The sequence below is a fragment of the Eubalaena glacialis genome, chromosome 11 (assembly GCF_028564815.1).
Source record: "Eubalaena glacialis isolate mEubGla1 chromosome 11, mEubGla1.1.hap2.+ XY, whole genome shotgun sequence".
In the NCBI taxonomy this organism is placed as follows: Eukaryota; Metazoa; Chordata; class Mammalia; order Artiodactyla; family Balaenidae; genus Eubalaena; species Eubalaena glacialis.
In genome coordinates, this window is record NC_083726.1 from 18,723,576 (window position 1) to 18,746,724 (window position 23,149).

Here is a 23,149-nt window from a genome sequence, read left to right on the forward strand (position 1 = left end):
ACACACAATTGAAATGAAATAATACTTTCCTCTACCATGTGGGAGGCACCTGATCATCGATTCTACTCTATTTCATTCTATTTCATTAAAAAAGTGCTGGGGACTTCCCTGGTGGCACAGTGGTTAAGAACCCGCCTGTCAGTGCAGGGGACACGGGTTCGATCCCTGGTCCGGGAAGATCCCACATGCCGCAGAGCAACTAAGCCCGTGCACCACAACTACTGAGCCTGCGCTCTAGAGCCCACGAACCACAACTACTGAGCCTGCGTGCCACAACTACTGAAGCCCATGCATCCCAATTACTGAAGCCCACGCCGCCTAGAGCCCATATTCCACAACAAGAGAAGTCCCCACTCGCTGCAACTAGAGAAAGCCCGTGTGCTGCAAAGAAGACCCAACGCAGCCAAAAAAAAAAAGTGCTGGCTGAGGCTTACTAAAGTGACCCTGCAGTTGGAAAAACACCGCAGATATTGTTGTGGGTTGAATAGTGTCTCCAAAATTCGTATGTTGGAGTCCTAACCCACAGTGCCTCAGAATGTGACCTTATTTGGAGACAGGTCTTTACAGAAGTAATCAAGTTAAAATGAAGTCATTAGGGTGGGCCCTAATCCAATATGACCAGTGTCCTTATAAGAAGAGGGTATTTGGGCACAGACAGCTATGTAGGGAGAAGACCATGTGAACATGAGGACGGTCATCTACGAGCCAAGGAGAGAGCCTGACCTCAGTCCTCAGACAGAACCAACCCTGCTCACACCTTGACCTTGGACTTCGAGCCTCCAGAACTCTGAGACAAAAATTTCTGTTGTTTAAGCCACCCAGTCTGTGGTTCCTTGTTATAGCAGGCCTAGCAAACTAATACAGACAGTTACTGACTTTTCAAGAATATTAATTACACGGGGAAAGGAGCTAAGTAAACCCAAATGCCCGCTCACGCAGCCACCGACCAAGCATGGACTCCCCTCTCTCTGGTTTCCTCTCCTCTTCTCCCACCACTGCCCTTTGTCTGAAATGCCTCCTGGGAACCCTGGGTGCAGAGGGGACTTGCCGCACCCTGAGCACATCAGCAGAGGTCCTGAAACAAACATTCCTGGCTACCTTGCACATCTCTTCTGGTTGCAGGGAGACATTTATATCAGACATAAGAAAGAACCCATTACAGCTGTGCCTTTGATGGTTAGCTCCTCCAGCTCACAGGTCTTGACTGATTTACCTCTGAATCTACGGAACCTGGGATGAACCTTCCCAGGGTGGGTGTTCAATTAATGCTTGCTCAGAGCATCAGTGATTTAAAACACCAATGGAAAACCACCCATTGTCTGATATATGCATGTAACGTTCTAGAATTATTGTAATAAAATGTAAAGAGTCCATGGGACCGTATGTAACTCTTTTCTGCTTTCTAAAAGGAATGATCTGATGAAGCACACATACTTAGGTAATACTAGGCATAGAGCCTTTTCACAGCGCCATCACTGATGGGTAGGTAGGCAGAAATGCTTTAGAGCCGCAATTCTAGAACATTCTGACTCTGGCCCATGCTCCATTGATGGGGCAGTTCTCATTTCCCAGTAGAGTCTCCATTTTCATCTTGTTCAGTTCATAGAAAGAGCTTTAAAACACTGCCGCATTCAGCAGGGCAGCCAGACTTCCTCACAGAAAACTGAATCCAAGTCCTTGAAACACTATAGAAAAAGCCAGAAGGTGAGCTTCTACAGGGCTCTGCTCTCCTGTGTACTGTCCTGTCTCCAACACTCAGATCAGTTCCTGGAGCACAGGAGGTGTTCAAAAAGTATCTGTTTATTTTTTTGGCTGCATCGGGTCTTAGTTGCGGCACGCGGGGTCTTCGTTGAGGCATGCGAGATATTTCGTTGTGGCGCGTGGGCTTTTCTCTAGTTGTGGTGTGCAGGTTTTCTCTCTCTAGTTGCAGTGCTTGGGTTTCAGGGTGCATGGGCTCTGTAGTTGTGGAGTGCGGGTTCCAGAGCTTGTGGGCTCTGTAGTTTGCGGCACGCAGGCTCTCTAGTTATGGTGGGCAGGCTTAGTTGCCCCGCGGCATGTGGGATCTTAGGTCCCCGATGTGGGATCGAACCCACATCCCCTGCATTGGAAGGCGGATTCTTTACCACTGGATCACCAGGGAAGTCCCAATAAATATCTGTTGACTGACCCTAGCTTAATATAAAATTGTAGTAATCTCGAATGACTCAATTAGTAGGTTTCCAATAACCAGCTCTTAATCACACATAAAAATCAAAGTTGTGAAACTGTGCGGCCTTCACCCAGAAGAAATGAAAGGATTGCCTTTCCGGATCAGTCTGTTGTCTGTCAGGAAGAGCCTGTGGCCAACCAGTGGGCAGAGATCTTCATTTTGTACTATCCCTGCTACAGAGTAAGAGAGAGAGAGAGAGAGAGAGAGAGAGAGAGAGAGAGAGAGAAAGAGAGAGAGAGAGAGAGTGTGTGTGTGTGTGTGTGTGTGTGTGTGTGTGTGTGTGTGTGTATCAATACAGGTTGCTAATTGTTGAAGCTGGGTGATACCTACATGGAGGTTTTATTCTCCATTTATTTTTGCTCATGTGTGGAAATTTCCCTAACAGAAAAAAACTAAAAGTACACTATGAACAGAGGTCACAAGTTTCCACTAAACAGATACAATACGATGCTCTCTTACCCCATCCGCCTTCGCCAGGTGGAGGAAGTTGCCCTGCAAAGACGTTGCCAGCATGTCAGAAGGTGACAGGGCCTGCAGATCGGCCACTCCATACGTGCCCAGTAGAGTATGGTACCTACAACAACAGTCCATAAGGGCTGTAATGAGGTGTCAATGCTTGAGGCAGTGGCATTGTGAGGAGTTAAGAGAGTAGGTTCTGGAGCCAGACTACCAGGTTCAAAATCTCCCCCTGCAACTTCAGCCATGGTACCTGGGGTTAGCTAATCAACCACCCTGTGCCTCGGTTTCCACATCTATAAAATGGGAATAATTCTGTCTATTTCACGGGGTCCTTGGGAGGATTAACTAGGTTTACATAAAGCAGTTAGCACAGAACTGGCTGTCAGTCATGTTGACGACTTCTGTCCTGGGGTAAGGAGGTGAGGGGGTCCTGGAACATGGTCAGTTGCATGGATCTGAAGGACCATGTAGCCTCCCTTCACTGAACTTCATTCACACTGATGCCAGTAAGATATCATGAAGAATAAAACACACATAATACCTACTTTATGAGGGTGGGAATATTGCTCTTGGTCAACCAAAAGGCTTTCTCATCTTGGTCCATGTCCTCAATGGCTTGTTGGGAAGGCACGAGGATGGTGAGGTTTGAGACGGCTGACAGCATGGGTTGTAGGGAAGCATTCTGAATCGCAGAGGGAAAAGAAACTGGCCTGACTCATGTCAGAGGACAAATGCTGACTTAATGCTTGGCAGAGATGACAATTTCCCATGTGATATAATTTCAGAGATACCGGGAAGGTCCTAGGGACCCCTTTCCCAAATCGATCCCACCTACTGGCTGATGCCTCCTCTTCCCTCTGAGACTCATTCCTTGTATTTCAACGTGTGAACCTTGACAAAAGGCAAAGTTTCCTGATCAGGTCACACTTGAGTCATTATCAGTCATTCACCCTTTAGTCTAAATGAAGAGGCAGAGAACAGTCTTGACAGTGTCATGCGTGTGTGCACATGTGTGTACAGAACCTTGAGAATCCTTGGATGCCTTTGGAATAAGGATGGTGGGAAGATTACAGGAACAGTTTCAGCATGAGAGAGAGACTGGAGGCCTGAAATCAAACTTCATCTACTCACCTAGAGCTACTTCTGGGTAGAAGCAGTGGTGGGCTTATGTTTCACAACCGGCTCTCCAGGAAAAACAAACAAACAAAAGCCCCACTTTATAGTGTTTGCTGATTTCTGTGGTGTAAGTTCTCCCATCATAGCTGATTCCAAGCTACCACCATAACAGCACAGAAAGTGGAGCTGGGAAAGCTGTGCTCTTGTGAGCTAGGACGAGTGGGTCTAGCACACCACAGGGCAAGCTTATGAGTGTGGGGTGGGTCTGTATGAAAATTAGCACCTGCTATAGGACCCTCAGTCCCTGCTCTCCCATGTGATGGGGGTCAGAGGGACCCCACATGGAAGCAACAGGAAGGTGTCCTGGAGTGGCTGCTGACCAGACACTGCATATCTTGGCATCTGTCTTCTTAAAAGGGACAAACCACTTGTCACGATGGCTGGCTGAACCTGCCACCTTGGGCCACTCAGGCAAAGATGACAGAGATTCAGACAAGTGGGGATGGTGGGGATTAGACTCTTTGTTATAGAACTTTCCAAAGGAGAGGGAAAAGCTCCTCTGGGCATGTTGGGCTGAGGGCTAAACACACATGAAATATGATAGTACTGCAACTATAAATGCCAAATATAATTTGGTGAGTTACCGTGATGAATTATGCTGGCTTTTCAAAAATACCTCTTTTAATGAATGAAGTTATACATATATATTTGGATTGGTTGAAAAGTTGACCACCCCAGCTTATCTTAGACCAGAAGCTCTTAGTCCTGGTTGCATGTTAGAATCACCCGGGAAAGTGTTAAAATACACTGATGCCCAGGTCAAACCTCTATCCAATCAAATCAGAGAGTCTGGGGGTGGGAGCCTAGGCATGGCTATTGAAAAACATCTGTTCCATGTGGTTCTAAAGTGGAATCAAAGCTGAGAACCACTGTTCTAGACAATTTCCCTCCCTCCCCCTCACCAGCTGCATTTTCAGTTTTCTGTTACATGTAGTCCAAATATCTAAAATTATTATATATTCCCAATCGTAATTCCAACAAAGGTACTCACATTTATCCACTGGTTAAATATAGCTGCTGCAGAGAGAAAGGACAATTCCTTATTCATTTCGTGCAAGAGAGGGAGGAGAGAGGAGAGAGAACATAGAGGAGGATCAATGAGAGGCATAATCACAGGGCAGCTCTGGGCATCGTCCTTGCCAGCCTTGTCGATGCCGACATGAATGATGCCCAGGCTGGATGAATCCCCATGTTGCCAGAGCCATGCATTTCTTTCATGTTTAATGGCTTGAATTATCTTCTCTATTCGAGGTAAAGGAGTAATTCCAGAAACTTTAAATGAAACAACCACCTCAAATCCGTCCAAATCAGAATTTATGTTGTAAGAACACGGCCACCCAGCCCTACAGGAGGGTCACAGAACTCAGTAAACTGCCCCCTTTCAGAGCTAGCATTGAGCAGGGGCTTGGGACACAGTGCCAAACCACTTGGGTTTTCTTTCTGGTTTGGCCATTTCCTAGCTCCTTAGGCAAGTTACTTCATCTCTCTGGGCTTCAATGTTTCCAGCTATAAAATAGGGATGATAAAAGCTCCAACTGATAGTGTTGATGTGGAAATTGGAAGAGTTAATGTTTTTAAAGTGCTTAGAATAGAGGATGGCATGCAGGACACAGTCAGTAGGTTTTAGCCACTATTATTTTTAACTTATCCACCATGGGGTTTGTTAATGAACATATATACTGAACCATCACAATTGGCACCAGGTTGGAGTGAGGGAGTTTATAAGATATGAAAGAGAAAAGATGGCCCCTGATCTTATGCAACTTACAGTTGTTTTGGGGATGTTAGGATGTGAAAAAATAATGCAGAGGGCCGGTAGATCAGTGATGTTTGAAGGTGTGATAGATTAAAGAAAGCTCTAGACTTTGAGTTTAAAAAGTCTGGGTTCAATTCCTGGGTCTGCCATTTACCAGCTGTGTGATCTTGGGCAAGTCACTTAACCTCTCTGAGAACTCAAGTGCCTCACCTGAAAAGTGAAAATGATGATGCCTTGCTCCTGGGATTATGAACATTACATGCATTAACGTATGTGAAAACATTTTAAAAATTATTAAACACCACGAAAATGGCAACAACAATTATTATGTGCAAATTTACCAAAAGGCAATACATCTCAGAGCTGTCTTAATTCCTTTTTGAAAGTGGTTGAGGTTATGGAATAAGTTAGTAAATACCAGTTAAAAAGTAAATCAGTTAGTAAATAGATAAGTGCAAGAGCTGAGATGCTCGGGTAATCCCTTCAAGGAGAGGAGGGCATGAGCTGGACCTGAACTGCTGGCAGAAAGACCTGAGGCTGGGTCCATGGGGGAGGGGAACGGAGCCAGGAAGGTGACAGCTGGGAAGGCAACAGCTCAGCTAAGCTGGTTGAAGTGAGTTGAGTCCATGTGAAGTCCTCAGAGTACCAGGCCGAGGATTTGGACTTGATCTTGTTTTCTGTGGGAGGTGAGGGGCCTTGTGAAAGCAGGGTTTTAGGGTTTTAAGGTTTTAGGAAATGTGGCCCATGGACAGTGCAGACAAAATGTTGGGTCCACGCTCCATGGTCTGAATGTCAGGAGACAGACCTGATGGGATGAGTAGGAGAAACAGGTTCAGTAAAGAGCAGGAAGGACCCTGATAGGCAGGGAGGGCCAAGGTCAGATGCTGCAGCTGCCAGGGAGCACATTAGGGCAGGTGCAGCCCTGGGCACTGTTACGCCAGTGGTTTCCATTGAGAGGAGGGGTAGGAACCAAACTCCAGTGAGTTAAACAAACTGAGTGATGAGAAAATTCACCAATTTACTTTCTCATTTCAGCAAATCTTTATGAACAGTAGGAGTGAAGTAGGAAACAAGGACAAAGACCTGCCCTCAAGAGTTGACAGTCCAGTGGGGAGACAGACAATTAGGTGGGACGTGCCCTACGCTGATAGAACATACTAATGGTTAAGTGCTTGGGCTCTGCACGGAGACAGCTGAGCGACCTTAGGCAAGTTTGCTTAGGCTCTCAGTTTCCTCATCTATAAAATGGGCATAATAATAGCATAAGCCCAGAGGTTGTGGTTTAAAGGGGGTGCTGCAGCATGTTAAGGATTTAGTAAGATGCCTGGTACACAGAAGGTGCGCGTGCATGCGTGCGCACACATGCACACACACACCCCCCCAGACAGGGGTAAGCACAAGGTGCTCTGGGTACCTATAGGAGGCACACAACCCGGACAGGAGTGCCCGAGAGCTCAGCAGGCGCCAGTTATTTGCTCATTTGGGAAGTCTGGGACTAGAAAGAGGCAGAATGGCAAGAAAGGGAAGCCAAGACTGCTTGGTACACAGAAGGTGCCAAATAAAAGTTACCTCCCTTCAACTTGTAGAAAATTTGTGACCCACAGAGCACATATGCCATTTATGAGAAGCAGTTTGCTTCAGATAAAATCTGGAGCAAATGATTGGTAGAGCACTTTAAAGCCATCCTAGCCAAGAGCGCTTTTTTTTTCTTTTAAATTTGAAGACTTTTGTCTTTATTATTCTGTACTGGAGTTGATCTCAGAGGACTTACCACTGCAGCGTTTCCATAGCAGAGAAGGCCATCTCCTTCGTAGCCCTCTTGGCAAACACAACTCCAGACACCAGAGGAAGTAAACTGACAGGTTGCCTGATACAAAGAAAATGAGAGAAATGATTTGCTTTCCCGACTAAAGCATTAGATATGAGGTACACCTGTGAATCCTCAGGCTCCGTCTACAGTGAGAACTGTAATTCGGGGCTGAAAGATGGTGGAAGTAACCCACAGGCCCTCAGCCCTTTCTGCAGGTTTGGTGCACTTCTTATGGAATCACAATTAGATTCTTTCTTTTCATCCCTGCCAAGATTTAGCAAGCAGAAAGCAGGACACACAGTTAATGTGAATTTCAGATAAACAAAGAGGTTTTTGTATAAGAATGTCCCATATAGTATTTGGGGGCACACTTGTGCCAGAAAAGAATTCACTGTGTATCTGAAATTCAATTTTAACTGGGTGTTCTGCATTTTATCTGGCAACGCTATGTTGGTTCTTCCACGCTTTGGAATGAAGTGAAAGTTCCAATAACCTCTCACGTGTGGAATGTCAGGGCTTGGTTGGGCTTAAATTAAGCAAGAGTGTTGGAGCTTCTTCAGCTTTATGAAGCGCTTTCATGATTCTTGGGTAATGGATACTTTAGAGGCATCTCCTCCCACTTTTTTTGTCTTTGAATATTACCCACCTGCCCACACTATTAGGCGTGGGTCTGGCAGTCCTGTTCATGATATGTCACCCCACTCCCTGGCCATCATTGAGTGTCTCATATGTGTACACCTGGACCCAGCTGGGGTCCTTTCTCCTATGAGTTAGAATTGGGACACAGAGTGCTGTTAAGTTAGTGGGCATCACTGGTAGTGGGGTAGACGTTCCTCTAAGAACACGGAGTCATCTACCCCAAGATGCACAGAACTGCACTTAAAGTTGGGAGAGGGAGGGGGAGAGAGAGAGAGAGAGAGAGAGAGAGAGGGAGACAAAGACAAAGAGAAAGTAAAAGCACAGGGAATAGCAAAATGAGAAATTGTGTGGTCTCAGAGGATCCAGGGAAGAAGCTGCCTTGATCTTGATTCTAAGTCCTTGGGAAGTTTTAGAATTCCTGACTATGGAGCTACCCTGGCGGCATATGTCCAACAAATTCCTTTTTAGCTTAAGCTGATTTGTGTGGATTCTGTTACTTGCAAGCAAAAGCACTGTGACTAAGGTGTCGTCTTCACTGGTTCTGACGCTGGGTGCTTAGTGATGTTCTTTTAAAAACATGAACACGACCGGCTCTAACATCTTTGCCTGCTCTTCCATAATTTAGACACAAGGCTCAACCTACCCTTGAATGGGCATTTTCACTAATAATTTGGGTAAAACTTTGTTATGACATTCAAAATGGGAGTCTAGTTACCCTTTAAATTATCCTCGTGATTTAGAATTGCCAGATCTAGCAAATAAAAATACCAAGTACGAATTTTAGATAAGTTATGAATAATTTTTTGTTTAAATTTTGTTTAATATCTAACATTTGGGTCATATTTGTGCTGGAGGATTATTTGCCATTTATTAGAAATTCAGATTTAACCGGGAATCTTATCTGGCAATTGTTATGTTGGTTCTTCCAAGCTTTAAAATGGAGTGAAAGTTGCAATAATTACTCACATTCTGCTTAGGGACGCCCTTTGGGAGTAAGAGAGATTTTGTTCATTACTGGGCCCACATAAAAAATAAACCAACCTTCTTTCTTTCTCAAGTAATTTCTTTAAGTATTAATGAAAAAAATCAAGTAACTCACCAGTGGATGACATTTCCCAGTTTGTTCCAAGCATGAAGTTACTGGTTCACAGTCAATCCCATTGCCTCGAAATCCTTTCTTACACTCACACTCATTCTGTAATTCCAAGAGCAAAGTCAAATGGATTATTGAAAACACCTGCCTTCCATGCCCTGCCCTCACACTGCACCACAAAATGAAGTACGGAAACCATCACTGTTTGGCTCTTTTAGAGAACACCATTAATGTTTTTCGTTTCTTACACTTCAGATTCCGGAGCTATTGGTCTCCACATTCTACATTACATTTCCCAGCCTGATAGTCCTTTGGTGCTTTTTTTTTTTTTAAATTTTTTATTTATTTATTTATTTTTGGCTGTGTTGGGTCTTCGTTTCTGTGCGAGGGCTTTCTCTAGTTGTGGCAAGTAGGGGCCACTCTTCATCGCGGTGCGTGGGCCTCTCACTATCGCGGCCTCTCTTGTTGCGGAGCACAGGCTCCAGACGCGCAGGCTCAGTAGTTGTGGCTCACGGGCCTAGTTGCTCTGCGGCATGTGGGATTTTCCCAGACCAGGGCTCGAACCCGTGTCCCCTGCACTGGCAGGCAGATTCTCAACCACTGCGCCACCAGGGAAGCCCCCTTTGGTGCTTTTTGAATTCATTACCCTAGAGGGGCCATATGGAGATTTGTCTCAGAGAGAACTTAGATTCCAAAGAGCATCACACTGGAAAAATTGGCCCCTCCATCTAAGAGGGAAAGATTAAGTAAGTCATGGGGCATCCACTTGGTGGAGATCCATGCACACGGCCACCGTTGGTCTGTGAGGCACGTTGTGTAATTTAGAACAGGCATTCCCTCTGAGCAGGCAAATCTGAGTCAAGTACCACCTCTACATGGACAACCCATGGCTAGTGGCTCAGCAGGTAGACAGTTTCATCATGCAACAAAAAAGTCCCCCCTTCCTCTGGGAAGGTTTAGGTCCACACCAGGGTACATACCTTGGTGAGCAGGGTGCAGGCTGGGTTTCAGCCCTTGTTTGCCCCATAGGCTGCGTACTTTGTGTAGTACACAAACTACACCACAGAAGCAATGGCCCTGATCATGCAGCTATTAAATATGATGATGATAATGATGATGATGATGATAGTGGTGGGTTGTATGATAAAATGGGGGAATGTCTGTGCTAAGTACAGAACAGGAACCAAACAAAACTGCAGTGGATCACAACAAGGTAGAGAAAAATAAAAACCTGTGCATTAAGAAGGCCAGAAAGAAAAAATACATCAGCACACAAATGGTGATTGTCAGGGTGCTGTGAATGGTTTTCATTTTTCTCCACTCTTTTACTTTCCCAAATGTCTTCCATTATTAAACATTATTTTGAAGTTTAAAACATAATTTAGGGGGCTTCCCTGGTGGCGCAGTGGTTAAGAATCCGCCTGCCAGTGCAGGGGACACGGGTTCGAGCCCTGGTCCGGGAAGATCCCACATGCCGTGGAGCAACTAAGCCCGTGTGCCACAACTACTGAGCCTGCGCTCTAGAGCCCGCGAGCCGCAACTACTGAGCCCACGTGCCACAACTACTGAAGCCCACGTGCCTAGAGCCCGTGCTCTGCAACAAGAGAAGCCACCGCAGTGAGAAGCCCGCGCACCGCAACGAAGAGTAGCCCCCGCTCGCCGCAACTAGAGAAAGCCCGCGAGCAGCAACAAAGACCCAACGCAGCCAAAAATAAATAAAAAACAAATAAATTAATTAAAAAAAACCCCTAAAATTTAAACAGGAGTAATCTCTTCAACAGATAACAAACACAGCTATTGAGTGACCTTATGGAACCAGCAATGAACCTCAAAGATGCTTTCACTGAAGAGAGGAAGATAAAGCATACAACGTAAATAAGAATAGTCCAATCTTAATAAACACTGGAAAACAAGAGATGCTGTAAGTCTTATGGATGAACTGGCACATGAGATGCTTCTGTGATGAGGACCACTGCTCTTCAGAGGAGGGAGGATGAGCTGGGAAGTGGGGCATGGCTGGACCTTGGGAGAGGGTGGGAGGAGTGGGGAGTCCATCAAAGCTGAGGGTACATGTCAGAAAAATAAACAGAGGTGGGAAAGTAGGAATATTTGATTGGTGAAGGGTTACTGAGGGACTGGTCTAGAGAGTGGATACATCCAGAGGTGATACAAGACAACCCATTAAGCTGTGGGAAGAAAGGAATAGAACTCCTATTTATGAATTTTTATCTTTAAGGGTATAAGTATTTTTTGCTATATATGCTTTATAAGGTAAATTGGGTATCTTATATACAAATATATGCACACGTACACAACTTTACATGAGAGGGCAAGACCTTATAAGCAAGAGTGTTTAATCTTCTGTACTTGGTATTGGGGTAGTACGTCCCTGCACCCCCAGCCCTGACATATTGACCCAAACATGGTCTGTCTTTTAAAATAAAAATTCATGGTAGTTAGGATTTGTGCCTATTTGGAATATATCTACAAGTTTTCGAGCCAACTAAGAACACTACTGAGGGCAATCCTAGATATGGCCTATTTTATTTCTTATGTAACACTATAAAAAGTCGTTTCTCTTCCTCTATCTCCTCCATCAGAATGCTTTTCAAATTTGTCTGCAGAAATGATGATAGAGCAGAAGGGAATAGATACTCTTATGGGTTGAATTGTGCTCCCCCAATCCCACCCCCCCCCCCACTCATATGTTGAAGTCCTGACCCCCAGTACCTCAGAATGTAACCTTATTTGGAAAAAGGATTGTTAATATGTAATTAGTTAAGATGAGGTAATACTGGAGTAGGGTGGGTCCCTAGTCTAATATGACTGGTGTCGTTATAAAAAGGGGAGATTTGGACATAGACATGCACGTGGGAGAATGCCATGTGAACACGAAGGCAGAGATTAGGGTGATGCGTGTATAAGCCAAGGAACACCAAAGCCTGTCAGCAAACCACCCAGAGCTGGGAGAGAGGCATGGAACAGATTTGTCATCATAGCCCTTAGAAGGAACCAAAGCTGCTGATACCTTGATCCTGGACCTCTAGCCTCAAATCCTGTGAGACAATACATTTTTGTTGTTCTATGACACCCAGTTAGTGATACTTTGTTACAGCAGCCTTAGCAAACTGATACTGATACCAAGAAATTGTTTTTCTTTCTCAAAGGCAATCTGGCAGCTCAGGTGAGTCAAAAACTAATTGAATTGTTGGTAATTGCTTGGCAAGACATAAGAATGCAGTGAGTTCTTTCATGATTAGGACTTTTTCATGGCTACAATCCTAGTACAGTTGTCATCACCTCCCCTGGGGCTGATTAATTCCTAAGAAGTAGCTTTCTCTGCCTCTGTCTCCCTTAAATGAGGTTAAGTGAAAGTGACCCACAAACTGTAGAGTATTACAGAGTGTTATAGAGAAATAGAGTATGGTCAAGGATGGTGACCAAGAGGGCAATTCTGGAGTCAGACTGTCTGGGTGTGAATCTCACACCGTAATTTGGTTTCTGTGTGATATGAGCAAAGTATTTAACCTCTCCATGCTTCAGTTTCCTCTTTTATAAGATGGAATGATAATAGTACCTATGTGGCAACAAAAGCAAAAATAAGCAAGTGGGACTACATCAAATTAAAAAGCTTCTATATGGCAAAGGCGACCATCCACAAAATGAAAAGGCAACCTATGGAATGGGAGAAAATATTTACAAGTCATAATCTGATAAGGGGTTAATATCTAAAATATATAAAGACCTCATACAACTCAACAGCAAAAAACCAAACAATCCAATTAAAAAAATGGGCAGAAGATCTGAGTGGACATTTTTCCAAAGAAGACATACAGATAACCAACAGGTACATGAAAAGATGCTCAACATGACTAATCATCAGAGGAATGCAAATCAAAACCACAATGAGATAAAGACAAGAAATAATAAAGTGTTGGTGAGGAAGCAGAGAAAAGGGAACCCTTGTGCGCTGTTGGTGGGAATGTAAATTGGTGCAGTCACTGTGGAAAATTGTTATGGTGGTTCCTCAAAAAACTAAAAATAGAACTACCATATGTTCTAGCAATTCCACTTCTGGGTATTTACCTGAAAAAAAAAAAAAAAAGGAAACACTAACTCGAAAGGTATATGCACCCCCATGTTCATTGCAGCATTATTTACAATAGTCAAGACATGGAAGCAACCAAATTGCTCATCAACAGATGAATGGATAAAGAATATGTGGTGTATGTATACACTAGAATATTATTTGCTCAAAGAAAGAATGAAATCTTGCCATTTGCAACATAATGGATGTACTTTGAGGGCATTATGCTAAGTGAAATAGGTAAGAAAAAGACAAATGCCATATGAGCTCACTTATATGTGGAATCTAAAACAAAACAAAACAAAACAAAACCAAGCTCATAGATATGGAGAGCAGACAGGTGGTTGCCAGAGGCTGGGTGGGGTGGGGTGTGGTGAGGGTAAATGGGGTCAAAAGGTGAAAAAAATAGTACCTACATCATAGGTTTGTTGCGACAATTAACCCTTTCCCGTTGCTACAAATGATAAAAGAGCTGCAGTAAATTCTAGCCAAAGTACTTCTGTGTTTAGGGGAAAAAACAATCTACTGCAGGAATCCTGCTTCCTCTTTGCTCTCCACCTCATCACACCTACCTGCCCAGGGCCGATGTACAAACAGGTTGCATTGTGGTGGCAGCCGCCAGCACTGGGGAGCAGGCAGGTGTTGATCTCTGAGCAATCCCTTCCGTCCCCCGTCCATCCCTGATGGCATACGCAGATGTGGGTTCCCCTGCCAGTTTTGATGCATTCTGCCTACGGGAGGAAAAGCAGCAGCAAAACCTCTGAAACCCCAGCCCAGCTGCAAGATTCCAAGTGCAAAGCAAGGATTTCCAGAGGTACATTGAAGAACCTTATATTTACATGGAGTGCAAAGGAAATGATTAAAACACACATTTGCATTAAGATCAATGGAAAAGATAAGATGACTTAAAGAACAAATTTGCTTGTTTTTGGCCAGCTAATGGCCACCGTCACTAACGTCACTGCCATTTATTGAGCCAGGGATTGTTCTGAATGTTTTGTAGGTGTAAGCCATCATCTTGAGGAAGGTACTGTGATTATCTCTATTTTACAGATAAGGAAACTGAGGCTCAGAGGAGGTAAGTGACTTGCCCAAGGTCACACAGCTGTAAAGAGGCATGAACCCAGGTCTGTATGATGCTTTAGCCCAAGCTCCTATCTGTACCAATTCCAGGCCTTTCAGGATGACCACACCAGGAAGCTGAAGGACAGAGTGAGAGGTGCAAGGTAAGTTGTCCAGATGAGGCTGAGTGGGTGGGGCTTGCCCAAGGGCAGTCTGGAGGGTTGGGCAAGGCATTTGCATCTGATTTCATCCTCAGAGCCAGGGGAAGTTCCCGAAGGGATTTCAGCAAGGGGGAAACATGATCTGATCCACTCTGGCTGTGGCTATAGCCAAGAGGAGCAACAGGGAGAGCAGTTATTAAACTGTGGGTAAGGAATGAAGGTGACCTTGGCCGGGTGGTGGTGGTGATATTCAGAAGGTATTAATGAAAGCAACAATCAGTTTGGGCTATACCCCTGACACTAATACAACTTAAGGCAAGTCACTTAAGGTCTCTGAGCCTCAGTTTCCTGATCAGTAAAATGGGGATAAACAACATCTGCTTCATTGTGTTGGTGGGAAGAGCAAATGAGATCACATACATGAAAGTCACTTGTAAGCTGTAATGTCTGAATCAGAAGTTTATTACTAATGATCTCCAACATCTGATTCTTTGGCTGTGTTTTTAGAAGCCCAATACCCCTGCACATGTGAACCTGGGGCTCCCCCAGCACATGTGGACTTAGGAAGTGGAGGCTCACAGAAGGTACCTGGCACCATCTTTAAAATGCAGGGTTCAAGCAAATGTGCCTCATGCGATGAAGTCATCTGACACTGCCTTTTGGAAGGTCTTCCCTCAGGATTTCCTAAAAAACCTGGCAGCTTGGAAATAAAGACCAACACTCACATTGCGGCTGCAGCCCCCTCGGGTTAACCCCGAACAAGGGTCCATCTCTGAACAGAGGCTTCCGTCCCCTTCATACCCTGCTTTGCAAACACAGCTGCAAAGAAGAGTGAGCGCACAAAGTCAGCCCTAGAAATATAAGCACCAACCATCCCACCCCTCCCCAAGAAGACCAGCCAGCCAGGGGTGAACGTGTTCACGGCCAGGTGGCTTGACGCTTTGCCCTGGTCGGGGGAGCCACGTACCATGGTGGCCACCAGCACTCCTGGGTCTGCAGTCAGACACACCTGGGTAGGTATCCAGGCCCCACCTCTTAGCAGTTGTGTGACCCTGAGCGAGTCGCTTAACCTCTGGCAGACTGTTTCCTCACCTGGAAAATGGGTCTAACATCTCCCTCATAAAGCTGTGGTATAGAGTGAATGCACATGGGGCGTTCAGCAGGGCACTTGCTCACACTTGCCCCTTCTCTGGCTCGACATTGGGCGGCGTTTCTGTTCTTATGGGGCTGGAATCTGTCTCTTTATACCTCGAGTCATTATCTCTGGTTCAGCAGAGAACGACGCTCTCTTCTGTGTGACAGTTCAGTGATTTGAACATGATGATCAGGTGAGACCTCCCCTCTCTCCCTTCTCTGATCTCTCAGATGTTCTTTTTGTAGAGCACAACATTCTCAGGTGCCTGATTCCATGATCCATCATGCCCTCAGACACTCCTCTCAAAATGCTCCACCTTGAAACTTTAGCTATTAAATAGGACCATTCATTCATTCATTTGTTTGGTCAACCAGTATTTATTGAGTGCCCTGTGATAGGTGCTGGGACACCTATCACACCCCCATGTCACTATTGCAAATTCAGTCATATGTGCTTCACAAAACTCTAAATAAAATTATTTTTCATGCATCAAGAATCCTAGAGGAACTAAATACTTTAGGTGGTCCCCAAATGAAGAAATAGATTGATCTGTTTCAACACTGATTTATCTAAGTTTATATAGTAAATACAGACCCATGTTGATGATCCTCTGTGGGTGATTAGAGTTTTTAAAATTTATTTATTGTTTATTTTTTTATTTTTTTCTGGCTGTGCCTCATGGCTTGCAGTATCTTAGTTTCTGACCAGGGATTGAACCCAGGCCCCAGCAGTGAGAGCGCCGAGTCCTAACCACTGGACTGCCAGGGAATTCCCTTAAGAGGTTTTAAGGGCAATTTTGGTGACTTGTGACTTTCGCCTTATGCACTGATGTATATACTAACTCCTTAGGAAGATGCATTTCTATTGTACCACCACGGAAGAGCAAAGTCAGTCTCTGCCCCATGCTTCCTGCAGACTGGTGGGGGAGATAGATCACAAACAGGTAAGCAAATGATTAGGTAATTACAAATTAAGAAAAGTGCTGCAAAAATAAGGCTAAGAATTCTACATGTTGTCTGCATGTCCCAGGATATTTTTTGCATGGTTACTGCCTTTGAACCAGATATTCCCAGAGAGGAAAATTTCCTCTGACATGTTCCCCCCAAGCCCACTGCATATGTTAGGTAGCATTAAGAAAACAAATGGTGATCCAGTGACCAACGATCCAATTTCTTGTAAGATGCCTTTAACAGGGGAGTAGTTATTAATGACCTTAGGAAGTAAAGGCGTTCTTAAAGGGTTGGAAAGTTGGTGGGCAAATCTTCATTTCCTTCACATGAGTGATGGTAATAATTGCAGTTTCCATGACTGAACACCTATGATGTACGAGCCCTGGGGCTGGATGATTTGGCATTCAGTTCTTCTAATCTCCACAACTGCCCTGCTAGGTAGGCAACATCACCCTTATTGTACTGATGACAAAAGTGAGGCTCAGATAGGTTAAGTAACTGCCCAAGGTCACACAGCTGGTAAGTTTCAAAGCAGGGAATGCTGCAAACTTTGAACCCAGCTCAGTCTGAGGTTTTCTCCACAAAAGCCATGCTGGCAGCTGAAGAGAACAGGTCTTAGTTTATGAAGAGTTTAGATATGGGTTGGGTATGTCTACAGGTAACACAGTGGCCATGGGCCATTAAGGATGGCAACCCCCCCGCCCCGACCGGCCTACCTTGCTGTCCCATTGCTGTATTCGCAGGTGGCATGCATGTGACAGAACTGCACGTAGGGCCCGCAGGCTGAGGTCTGCTTGTGGCAGAATCTCCCGGCGGAGCCGTCCCTGCAGGTGCCGGGGAGACAGGCGCCGTCACTGTCAATTCTGTTGTCACACGTTCCGAAACTGCACAGACACCCTGGAAAGGAAGGAAGAGGGCCATTCAGGGCTTGGGGACAAGCTTAGCAATGGGCACATGGGTCATGGAGGACAGGGCCCCCTCCCCTCACCCCCCACTCACTCCTGTAGGTGCAGAACCCGGGGCCGAGACGCGGAAGGCCCTGGACGCTATTTCTCAGCGTCTTTCTCGCGTGCCAGGACAGCTCTCGGTGAGAAGAGCTTGGTCTTCGGGATGCTTTGTGTGTCTGTGCGTGGGATGCAGGGGGAGGGTGGGTTGTGATGGTGTGAAAGAGGCCAAGGAGCTCAATTTTCACCTACTTCATGGTAGGAGAGTTTAGTCTGGAAATTTCTCACCTTTTTCTGAAGACATTCTGGAAGTGATTTCTCCTGCCGGCACAGCCTCTGATGTGTGGCTTACATATTTGCTTTTCACCCTCCATCACAGCAAACCAATGCTAACTCATGTCCAATATTTGCACACTGACCTTGTTCTAGGCATTGGGCCAGCCTTTAACCTGTACCCTCTCATTCATAGTCACCAGCCTCAGGAGATAGGTATCAATACTTTTACCATCCCCATTTTCCAGATGAGGAAACTGAGGCCCAGAGAGGTAAAACAAATTGCCTGACTTGCTGGCAAGTTCCCAAACAGGGACTTGAACTCAGACCTTCAAATTCCATTTCCCTTAGTGACCATGAGTAACCAGTAGATCAGTGTATCGACTGGCATTTCCACTGTCTGTTATCATCTTAAACTTTAGCTGCTAACTTTGTTTTTGATTACAGGTATTTAAAAGTTGCAACGTGAGCCAGCGTATCAGATTCAGGCTCCTCTGCATGTGGAAGTGAAAAGAAGAACATTCTGGAGACTCTCAAAGGCAGGTGGCAAGGATTTGGGGGCTTGAATGTGATCAGAAATGAAGGAATCTGTGGTTTTGCCCCAGAAGGGATTGATGGGAAAGGGATTTGTGCGGGAGCTTGGAGCCAACATCCAGGAAAGAGAAACACAGTGAGGGCTGGCAAAGCACAGCTAGATTTAAAACAAAGAAAACTTTTCATAAACTTTTAAGAACGTCAGGGCTTGGTTAGCAAGGAATAAGACCCCAGAATGAAGAGGAAGCTCCCCTGCATGAGGCGGTGGGCAGCAACAGGCTTGGACAAGAGGCTTTGGAGCAGGAAGCCACCACTGCTGCCCCAGCCTCGGCATCGTGACTACTAGCCTCATAAAAATGCCTATGTCAACAGGCTTTGGAATAAACCCCTATTTTTTTCCCCTCAGAAACCTGATTTGGCAAAAAGAGTATTGGACTAGATCAGCAGCCCCAAATCTGCTGGGCTCTGGTGTCCCGTCCGTCTTGAGAGGTAGCCGTGAAGATCAGACAAGGTAAGAGAGGAGAGGGGTGGTGTGTTTTGTAACAGATGAGTGGAGTTAGTAGTGATAGTAACAAGAATGGCTTCATTTATTGATTATTTGCTAGGTGCACGCTCTGGGCTAAAGCCCTAAATTATGATCTCACTTAATCAACAACCTATGACGTGGGTACCAATATTGTCTTCATTTTCTAAATGGGGAAGTGAAGCTTCAATGAGAGATTTTTTCCAAGGTCATAGAGCCAGTAAGTTGCAGAGTGAAGATTTAACTTCAGGTTGGTTTGACTCCACAGCAAGCTCTCATCTATTCATTTTTTTTCTATCAAGTTCTAATCTTAGCTTAGATGGATAGATGTATATTCTATGTACTTAAATATTCACATGGTGTTATTTTTAAGAACATAATGTATTTTCTAAGATTATATAACTGCATTTTTTTTTTCCAATGCCTAGTGTTGTGGAACTTTCTACATGTTCTATGAGCTTCTGGACATTTATATCACTGAACTTAGCATAACAGCAACAGTACCAACAATAATAGATAATAATAACAATAATAGATAATAATATTGGTAGTGCATACTAGGTGCTAGGCATTGTTCTAAGGCAAGTGCTTTCCACTTATAACTTGTACTAACCTGACGAGGTAGTTACTATTATTATCCCCATTTTACAGATGAGGAAGTTGAGGCCTAGAGAGGTGTAGTAACTAACCCAAGGTCGCACATTTAGCAAAGGGAGGAGCGGATGGAAGAGGACTGCTTGAAAGATGGGGAGTCTGTTTTCTGATATGGAGCCCACGATCACTTCAGGTATGTGGGGAAACCCTAAAAGACTGGTTTTCAAAGTGTGGTCTTGGGCCAGCAGTGTTGACATCTCAGGGAACTTGTCAGAGAGGCAAATCCTCAGGTACCACCCAGGCCTCCTATCTCAAAGCTCTGTGAGTGGGGCCCAGCAATCTGGCATGTGCACTGTTTGGGACCCAAGTGCTTAAGAAATACCCTGTGATAAGGGCATCCACCAAGCCGAGGGGCACCTGATACCAGGACTGCACTGCAGTGCTGCAGGGACCCCGGGTGAGGAGCACAAGGCAGCTCAGGAAGTGACACTTACTTCTGTCACACCGAGGTCCGTATTTATTGGGGTCCGAGCAGAACTGACACCGGGAGCCCTGGAAGCCATCCTGGCAAACGCATGTCCCATTGCCGTCGAGGCCGTCGGCGCACTGCAAACAAAGGCAGGGCCCCTGGCCGTCAGGACAACACGCCCCCGGCAAGGAGTCCCAGATGCTTTCGTTTCCTGGCCTGCTTCTTTGACTCAGATTCAATTCTGCTTGAAATGACTCTTTGGGACCCCTTGTGGAAAGTGGAGTCGTGGGTATCGGGTAGGAAGCTAAGACAGTAACCTATGGGTGTCCCGAGCCAGGATTCAGAGCTTCACAGGAAGTCATTTGGTCGGGGGTGGGGGGGGGGTGTCACAGTGGTGAAATGGAACCTCTAAACAATGCTTAAGGGGCAGCCCGATAAACCACTGACCTTCAGAATGAAGGCAGGCCTTTCTCTCCAGATGCTCACATGCTCAGCTGTGTGACTCCAAACGGCAGTGTTTTTCCCTTCAGTGTGAGCATTTTACCCCTCATCTCCCCAGCTATTTCAAGATTAGATTTGTACTGACTGACACATATCAGAATTGGGCTTGGGTCCCAGACCACCCAGGTACAGTAGTTAATTTGTAGCAGCTTCGTCCTATTCCCCCGGCCTGTGTGGTGTCCCCACTTGGTGGTCATGCAGTTTTTCCTTCCCCTTGAAAGAGGCATATTTTTGATGTGGATTTCTTATCTGTGCAGATCCATAATTTCCCCATATGAACCACAGCTACTATTACCTTTGTATGTTTAGCCCTGGCCTCCACGCTAGATGAGTTAAGTTTTGGCTCTTACATTTCATAGGTTTTGCAGATGGGCTAAAAAAAGCATTCAGGACTTCCCTGGGGGTCCAGTGGTAAAGAATCTGCCTTCCAATGCAGGGGACATGGGTTCGATCCCTGGTCCAGGAACTAAGATCCCACATGTGGTGGAGCAACTAAGCCCGCGCGCCACAACTACTGAGCTCGCGCACCTCAGCTAGAGAGCCTGCGTGCCACAAACCAGAGCCCCCGCGCCGGGGAGCCTGAGTGCCACAACTAGAGAGAGAAAACCCGCACGCCACAGCTAGAGAGAAGCCCATGCACTGCAATGAAGATCCCGAGTGCCGCAACTAAGACCCGAGGCAGCCAAAAAAAAAAAAAAAAAAAATCTTAACAAAAGCATTCACTGGGCAGTGCTTTTTTTTTTTTTTTTTTCTTAAAAGTAGTAAAATCTTGGCCCTAAAAAAACTTGGAGATCAATGCAGGCCAATCCTGCTATCTCCCACATGAGGAAACTGGGGTCCAGAGAGCCTTGCTGAGTTGCTCAAAGTCATGCCATCAGCAGTAGGAAAGCAGACCAGAAGCGACATCACTGGACACCCTGCCCCCTGCCACTCCCCCAGGCAAAATTCCTTCTCCTGCAGACACCCTCTCTTCTTTTAGCAACTGATCTGTTTCTTTTACTCCCTGGGAACAGTGACTGGCATTGTATCATTTCTTGGTTTAGGGGTTTTAAAAATTATTTTTCAACTTAACACAGGTCAACCTCAGCATTCGTGAAAAAGTCAGCCTCAGTCTGTATCACCTGCCCATTCCCGGAGCACGGATTCGAGAAGCCTCCTGGACACTGGTTGCAGTCGGGCCCGTAGAAGCTGTTGCAGCACTTTGGTATCTGAGAAACAAAATGTGTGCTGCCTTGTGGCATCCCAGGCAGCGTGCCAGCTCCTCAAAGGAAATATCAACGCATTTTAATTTCCATTACGATCACAAACAGTATCAGCCCCCTCCCACCCTCAGGAGCAGGACTTTTTCTCTTGCAGATGATGGCGTGGCTTGTGCTCAGCCACCTGTTCACCACAGATCTCCTGAGGGCCGCCCCGGGCTGCTGGCTTGGTTCTGGCACTGTGAGAGCAAGACAGATAAAGGCTTGTGCTCATGGAGCCCGTGTTCTATCTAGTCAGGGAAGAGACGATAAATTTAAAAAAAAAAAGAGGATTTCAGATAGCAGTGCCAGGAAAACAAAGTGCCGTTATCAAGTGGTGGCAGGTGGGCGCAGAGGTGTGGGGACATTGGCAGGGGCACTGTGGATTGGGCGGTGACAGAGGAGATGAGGGTTGGATGGAGACTTGAGAGATCAGTCAGCCCCAAGAAAACCTGGAAGAACATTCTTCCAGGAGGGAATGGCAAAGGCACACACGCTGAGGTGGGAATGAGGGTGAGAGACAGGCCAGGGACACTGCACAGGGTGGGCCATGCAGGGTAGTGTCAAGGGTGTGGGCTCCATATTAAGCATGAGGGGAACCATGGGATGAAGGGACGCAGGGAGGGGGTGACCTGGCCGCCATGTGGGGACTCTGCCCTTCCCTTCCTTTGCAAGAAGACATGGTCAAGGCCCCATGGGCAACCTGTGACTCACAGACCCTGGGGCCCAAGAGCTGCCCAGCCCTGCTGGCTTCTGTGCAGGCCTTGGTGGCCTGGATAAGGGCCCCGGCCATACACAAGCCTCACCTTCACGGTGGCATTACAGTATCTGGCACAGCCATTCTTCAGGCTCCTGATTCGGCCAGTGTAGACACATTTGCGTATGAAGAGTGTCTGGAAGAAAGCCAATGAGGAAGAGCATCGCTGTCTGCATTTTGAGGTCCTCTGGGCATGACTCGGCTTCTACAGACACTAGACAAACTACTTCCTTTTTACTGTCAGCGCCAGGAAAGAGTGCTAGAGCACACAGCACACACAGGGCCCAGGCAGAGCTGTCACCCTGTTAAGCCTCTGTTTCCTTGTTGGAAGAATACAGGCCAGGGTTTGCACGACACAGGGCATATGTACCTTTCCGTCCCTTCTCATGCCCTGGAAGACATTGTTAATCAATCAGGGAACACATTCCTGTGCATCCAGGATGTGGCTTAGCCTCCCCTTCCAATTAATAACCATCCCTAACCACTTCCTATATAGAAATTTTGGAGCAATTAGAGATTTTCTTCCTAATTTGTACAAAGATCCACCAAAAAAATAGTGAGAGTCTGAGTTTTCCTCTTGGGAATTGTGGGGTATAGGGGCAGATTTCTGTCTATTTTCTAACCTCTGATACCCACTCAGAATTACAGAGAACTACCATTTATTGAGAACCTACTAGGGTCAGACACATTGCCTGTATGAGGTCATCAATCTTCAACTCCATGTGGATATTTCTCATCCCTTTTTTATAGATGAGGAAACTGAGGCCCAGACAGGTGAA

The 23,149-nt window shown here is 45.8% G+C and overlaps 1 protein-coding gene across 1 annotated transcript in view; it reads right to left on the bottom strand.

The window, feature by feature from the left end:
- STAB2 (stabilin 2) overlaps positions 1-23,149 on the bottom strand; it is a 157,826-nt gene that overhangs the window by 65,805 nt on the left and 68,872 nt on the right. The window contains exons 20-30 of the mRNA XM_061206574.1: positions 22,420-22,506; positions 21,497-21,583; positions 19,900-20,011; positions 17,254-17,434; positions 15,178-15,271; positions 13,802-13,960; positions 9,149-9,244; positions 7,372-7,467; positions 4,836-4,883; positions 3,214-3,350; positions 2,669-2,783 (exon numbers count right to left, since the gene is read on the bottom strand). Of these exons, the coding sequence (XP_061062557.1) occupies positions 2,669-2,783; positions 3,214-3,350; positions 4,836-4,883; positions 7,372-7,467; positions 9,149-9,244; positions 13,802-13,960; positions 15,178-15,271; positions 17,254-17,434; positions 19,900-20,011; positions 21,497-21,583; positions 22,420-22,506 (1,212 nt within the window). The remainder of the gene's footprint in view (positions 1-2,668; positions 2,784-3,213; positions 3,351-4,835; positions 4,884-7,371; positions 7,468-9,148; positions 9,245-13,801; positions 13,961-15,177; positions 15,272-17,253; positions 17,435-19,899; positions 20,012-21,496; positions 21,584-22,419; positions 22,507-23,149) is intronic.